General features: G+C 54.3%; 1 protein-coding gene across 1 annotated transcript; it reads left to right on the forward strand.

The window, feature by feature from the left end:
- Positions 1 to 2,415: 2,415 nt before the first annotated feature.
- EGR1 (early growth response 1) lies at positions 2,416 to 5,488 on the forward strand. The gene is made up of 2 exons (XM_036391773.2): positions 2,416 to 2,788; positions 3,093 to 5,488. The coding sequence occupies exons 1-2, from the start codon at positions 2,554 to 2,556 to the stop codon at positions 4,385 to 4,387; spliced, it is 1,530 nt and encodes a 509-aa protein (XP_036247666.1). The 5' UTR covers positions 2,416 to 2,553; the 3' UTR covers positions 4,388 to 5,488.
- The last annotated feature ends 609 nt before the right edge of the window (positions 5,489 to 6,097 follow it).

The raw sequence follows: 6,097 nt of genomic DNA on the forward strand, positions 1-6,097 counted from the left end.
GAATATTGGGCCTATCATACAGAGTGGTCTACGGTATTTCTTCATCCTCCTAGTGTATGAATGAAATTCTCTAGGAAACTGGCACTTCCTTCTGATCTTGAAAAGGAATAGAATAAAAAAAGAGGACAAGGAAGATGCGATGTCAGTAAGATGTTCAGAAGCCAAAACAAACCACAGGGTTGGTAGAAAAAGTCAAGTTCTGCTACTCATCCCTTTCTAACAGAGCTCCAAACCATGACATGCTGATGAAAATCAAACTAGTTGAAATCATTATGTATGGGACGTCACAAAACCTGCAGTAGGTATCTATTAAAAAAGGAAAAGCTCCAAATCACATTTTCAAAATAGAGGTTTGGCCTGGTGCATTGAAAACTAGTATGATTTCTCTCCATAAAGGGTAAGTACCAAAGAACACGTGTAGTAGCTGCCATTGAGTAACAGCAGCTGCAGATAAGCAGAAGCTATCCTCCAAAGCCTGGATTGTGGTGCTACAGTACATCACTGATTTTAAGGTGGAAATGCATCGGTGTAGGAGGCACTGCACAGTGTTACTGGCAAGGCACTGTCCTAAATATAGCAACTCAGTTAAAAACCGTATGCATGGCAAAAGTCTAAATATTCTAAAAAAGCGGGCAGACAGAGGCCTGCCGTGGCTCGCAACTTAAATATAAATCTCAAAGGCTGTAGAGGCTAGTGGTTTATGCAGCTGCCTTCCCACGGCAAAAGAAGGCCGCCTGGCATAAAGCCCTGTGTGGCCCGGCCCGGCTCGGCCCGGGATTTCCGCGGGGAAGAGCCAGCCCTGCAACCGACCGCGAGTTGCGGGACGTGCCCGGAGGCGAGCGGCGCCCCGAGCGAGCGGGGCCAGACCAGAAGAGGAACCAAGTCGCCTGCCTTTACGCTCCGTCTCTGCGGCAGAGGGAGCCCCGTCTGCGACAGAACATGGAGCCGCAGACAGCGGCGAGCCGGCCGTCCGGCAAGTTCCGCGCTGCACCCGACGATGGGGCGACCGTGCGCCCCGGAGCTTCTGGCGCCGTCAGCGGCATCGGGCCCGCCTAAGCCTCGGGCTGCGGGCGACGGCTCCGACCCCGCCCCCGGAGCCCCGCACACTGCGGGGAAGCCCTCGCCACGATGGCCGCGCACGCGCACTGCGGCCTCACTGCGTCGCCGGAGCCGCCTGGCCCGGCGCCAGGGGAGCCCCGCGCGCCGGCAGCGGGGCTGCCCGGGCGGGGCGGGGCGGCGGCCGCGGCGAGCGACTATTTATAGCGCGGGAGGCTCCCCCGGCCCGGGCAGCGATGTTCCGCGGCTCCTTGGCGTGCGTGTTGCGTCGAGCAGACGGCCGAGGGTTCCATGCGGAGCCGGTGCAGGGTGCAGCCAGCGCTTTGCGGGGTGGGCAGGAAAGAGCTGTAGCCGCGTCAGGGGACGGACCTAAGGCCGCGAGAGTAGAGTACCCGAGCGCTGTCACATTTCATCGCCCTGAAGTCAGTGGTGGCTGTGGCTATTTAGTATCTGGGGCTCTCTGTTTATCAGTGCCCTGTTCTCCGCTACGTGAAGGAGGCGCACGGAGCCGGGGTCTGTCCCGGTCTGGCGCTATGGGCAGACCTCCGTCGGGAGCGGGCGGAGCAGGGCCATCCCAGCAGGCCGCTGGAATCCCTCTTTTCCGGGAGCAGGCAGCTCCTGCCTTGGGCGCGCTGCCAGCACCCAGAAAACTCCACAGGAAACTCCGAGGCTGCCGCGGGAGCCGCCGTGAGCAGCGCTTGGCTCCACCGCGGAGACGGAGGGGAGGCGAGTAGTGCGAGCTGAGCACACGGGGTGGGGACGAGGGGGAGCTCTGCCCGCGAAAACACGGCGGCGACGCAGGGGTCTGTCGGGTGCTCCCCGAGGCTCCTGTGCCACCCGCCCGGGCAGCATCCTCCCTCTTTCGTGGCCCGGGTCTTCCGCGCGCTTCTGTTGCCAGGGGGCGGGCGCGCACCCGTCTGCAGACGGGCTTTGCGCCCCCCCAACCCGGGGCCGGAATCGCCATATAAGGAACGGGAAGCCTCCGCCGGAATCGAGACTTATAAGGTTGTTTCCTAATATGGAAAGTACGGTGGGTGCTTCCGGCGGGCTGGCCGGAGCCGGCGGGGGCCGGGGACCCCGTCTCCCGGGACCGGCGATGCTGCGGCAGCGCTGCGGCGGCGCTGCCCATGGCGGGGGTCAGACCTGCACCGGGCGTGGGGCCCTCAGCCCGGGGCGGGCGGGGCCCCCTGGCCCGGCTTTCCCCGGTGCCAGGCTCTGACGCCAGGAGGGGTCCTCCGGCCCGCATCCATATAAGGGCTTCCTGCTTTCCATATATGGCCATGTACGTCAGGGCTGGGGCGGGCTGCGGCCAGTGAGACCCGATATATAGAGGCGGTGCCGGAGCGGGCGGGGAGCCGAGCGCTTCCAGCGGGCAGCGCCGGGGCACCAGCGGCGCAGGGCGCAGAGCAGGCGACGGCCGCCTCGCCGCAGCCGGCCCGTCCGCCGGCCCCGCGGCGGCAGCGCCATCACCCTTCAGAGTCGGAGCCCGGCGCCCTCATGGCCGCGGCCAAGGCAGAGATGCAGCTCCTACCCCCGCTGCAGATCTCCGACCCCTTTGGCGCCTTCCCGCACTCGCCCCCTGCCATGGACACTCACTATCCCAAGCTGGAGGAGATGATGCTGCTCAGCGGCGGGGGTCCGCAGTTCCTTGCCCCGCCCGGGGCACCCGAGAGTGGGGGCTTCGGCGCCGCCGGGGAGCCCGGAGAGCAGCACTTCGAGCACCTCGCGGCAGGTAAGCGCGCTGACCTCGCCCAGGCGGGCGGGGAGTCCCGGTCTGCAGCGGGGGCAGCGACGCCTGCGGGAATTCCGCGCTGCAGCGTCGCCTCTGTCCCGGCGGCCGCGCGGGGGGATTCTCCTGCGTGCGTCAGCGGCTCCGGACTAGCTGCGGCTGGAGACCTGCCAGCGACGCTGCAATATGTTACGCTCAATTAGTAATTAACCAGAATCTGGGGCTGCGCTGTTAGAAGGATTGCTCGCGAAGCACCGGCAGCAGCTGCAGTAACTGCTGGAATTAATCGCTACTCCTCTCTTTGCAGACACTTTTCCTGAAATCTCCCTGAACGAGAAAACCTTGCCAGAAACCAGCTATCCCAACCAAACGACGAGACTGCCACCGATAACCTACACGGGGCGCTTCTCCTTAGAGCCGGCCCCCAACAGCAGCAACCCCCTATGGCCAGAGCCCCTCTTCAGCCTCGTCAGTGGGCTGGTGGGCATGGCTAATGCACGTCCCACATCTACGCCTACTTCATCATCACCATCCTCCTCCTCGCAGAGCTCCCCACTGAGCTGTTCTGTCCAAGCCAGCGAGAACAATCCAATTTATTCGGCTGCACCAACATTCCCTAATTCCAGCTCTGACATTTTTCCTGAATCCCAGACCCAGTCTTTCCCCAACCCCTCTGGAGCCCCCATCCAGTATCCACCTCCAGCTTATCCGACTGCTAAAACCAACTTTCAGGTGCCAATGATCCCGGATTACTTGTTCCCTCAGCAACAGGGTGAGCTCAGTCTTGTTCCAGCTGATCAGAAGCCCTTCCCAGCTCTTGAGACCAGAGCACAGCAGCCTTCCCTCACACCACTGTCCACCATCAAGGCATTTGCTACGCAGACTGGCTCCCAAGAGCTGAAGACCCTCAATGCTAATTATCAGTCCCAGCTGATCAAGCCCAGCAGGATAAGGAAATACCCCAACCGTCCCAGCAAGACGCCTCCTCATGAGCGTCCCTATGCCTGCCCAGTGGAGTCCTGTGACCGGAGGTTTTCACGATCTGATGAGCTAACACGGCACATACGCATCCACACGGGACAGAAACCTTTCCAGTGCCGCATTTGCATGCGGAACTTCAGCAGGAGCGATCACTTGACTACACACATCCGCACGCACACAGGAGAGAAGCCATTTGCTTGTGACATTTGTGGCAGAAAGTTTGCCAGAAGTGATGAGAGGAAGAGGCACACTAAAATCCACCTTAGGCAGAAGGACAAGAAAGTGGAAAAGGCAGCTCCAGCCTCAACTGCTTCCCCAGTTCCTGCCTATTCATCCGCTGTGACTACATCCTACCCTTCCTCCATCGCCAGCACTTATCCCTCCCCAGTGCGCACAGCGTATTCTTCTCCTGCTCCCTCTTCCTATCCCTCCCCTGCACACACCACATTCCCATCTCCTTCTATAGCAACCACTTACCCCTCTGGCACCGCCACTTTTCAGACCCAAGTGGCCACTTCCTTCTCATCTCCAGGAGTCACCAACAATTTCAGCTCACAGGTAACCTCAGCACTTTCAGACATGAACTCAGCCTTTTCTCCAAGGACAATTGAGATCTGCTGAGACTACTTTCTGGAACAGGATAATTCACCTTTTCCATTGGTATTATCAGACATGGAGTCTCTGATTACTCCCACAACACCATACGTTGCAAGGCTATTTAGTTTAAACTTCAGCTGCCTGAATCGACTGCTGCTTAAGTTTTCCACCTCTGTTGAATGACTTAATTTGCATGAACTGTGGATATAAGTTCAATATAACTTTCCCCGTAAACAATAGTCTTTTATTAGGAAGAAAGGACTTTTGATTAAGTATCTAGCTAATGTAAATTGTACATGTGCCATGGTTTTGCTTTCCTTTAGGTACTATTGATGTGGAAAAAATCTTTGCATATTCATATTGTATAATTTGGAGTTTGCAGGGCCATATTTTGTAAATGTTAATTCTATTTCAGTGACAATGCTATAATGCGTTTCAAACTTCTTTGGGAACAGCACTTACTGTATTCGAGCATGTTGGAGTGATGTTATGTAATTATCATCTGATGAGACACTCACATGTGGCAGAAGTTTTGTTTTAAAAGTTACAAGTCTTGGTGCCTTTTTGTGAAGCCTTGCTGACGTCATGCGTTTGTGTGAGTGGATGCTTTGCATCTTGCCTTAAAGTGGAAGGGATGTTACTCAAAGAATGTAAGGAAGAGCAGGGAATGGGTGGGGAGAGGAGCAAGAGAAAGGGCCAGGGGATGGAATGTAAGAAAAAAAAAAAAGACCCAAAAAAGAAAACAAAACAACCAAAACCCAAAAACAAATAATCAGAGAAACAACAAAAAAACCCTAAACAAAACAAAAAAACAAACCAACCCCAGACCCTCTCCCCCTCCACCTCTCAAAGTCTATTTTTGTTACAAAAATGTAAATTTATATATATATATATTCAGGAGTTGGAATGTTGTAGTTACCTACTGAGTAGGCAGCGATTTTTGTATGTTATGAACATGCAGTTCATTATTTTGTGGTTTATTTTTACTTTGTAATTGTGTTTGTTAAAATGAAAGTGACTGTTTGGCTTCTAAACACATTGAATGCGCTTTTCTGCCATTGGGATATTTGGTGTACAATACCCTTCAGAAAAAAAATAAATAAAACATCAAATTGTGCAGACTTACACTTTCCTTGAAATTACTACTTAGGAAGACTGCACCACAGCAATCCCAACTCTTTTAGTTGCTTCAAAGTCAACACATAACCACTTGTCTCCAGGAAAAAAAAAAAAAAGCCTTGTTTAAAGAAAGGAGACAAAATCAATCTTATGTCCGGTTGCTTTCAAAAAACATGGATGGCGGACTCATGTCCTTGCATTAGGTGCATCACCACCTCTTCTCTTTTGAAGTAGCCACAATTACTGTCTCCTGGTCTAGCCTTCTGGAATTTTGATTGTGCTAAAAACTGACCAAGTAGGCTGTCAAGCAATGCTTGATGAGCCTGAGGGTGCCCCAGGTTCTCCAGAGCATTTTGAAATGAGTAATTTTCATGCCTAAAGAGGAAAAAAGAAGATAGGTTCTCTTTGGTGCATTGTGTGAAAAGCAGTCCAAGTAAGGGAGTAATGCTTGGCTATACAGGAATGAAGGCGGTGCACCCTTGCTAGCGTAACACAAAGGAAATAAATGCATGGGTCTTCTGCACCCACTACTTTCGTGGCCTTTGTCCCATAAATTGAAAACAAATTTCAGGGAAGAAAAATGCCTTATGAGAAAGCATTGCCCATACATTTTCT

Source organism: Molothrus ater, chromosome 15 (genome assembly GCF_012460135.2).
Source record: "Molothrus ater isolate BHLD 08-10-18 breed brown headed cowbird chromosome 15, BPBGC_Mater_1.1, whole genome shotgun sequence".
Taxonomy (NCBI): domain Eukaryota; kingdom Metazoa; phylum Chordata; class Aves; order Passeriformes; family Icteridae; genus Molothrus; species Molothrus ater.

What these genes read in the sequence shown, in the direction of transcription:
- EGR1 (XM_036391773.2), top strand. Translation starts at nt 2,554, where the DNA reads ATGGCCGCGGCCAAGGCAGAGATGCAGCTCCTACCCCCGCTGCAGATC. An exon ending in CTTCGAGCACCTCGCGGCAG is followed by an intron (nt 2,789 to 3,092) that starts GTAAGCGCGCTG and finishes CTCTCTTTGCAG; the next exon opens with ACACTTTTCCTGAAATCTCC.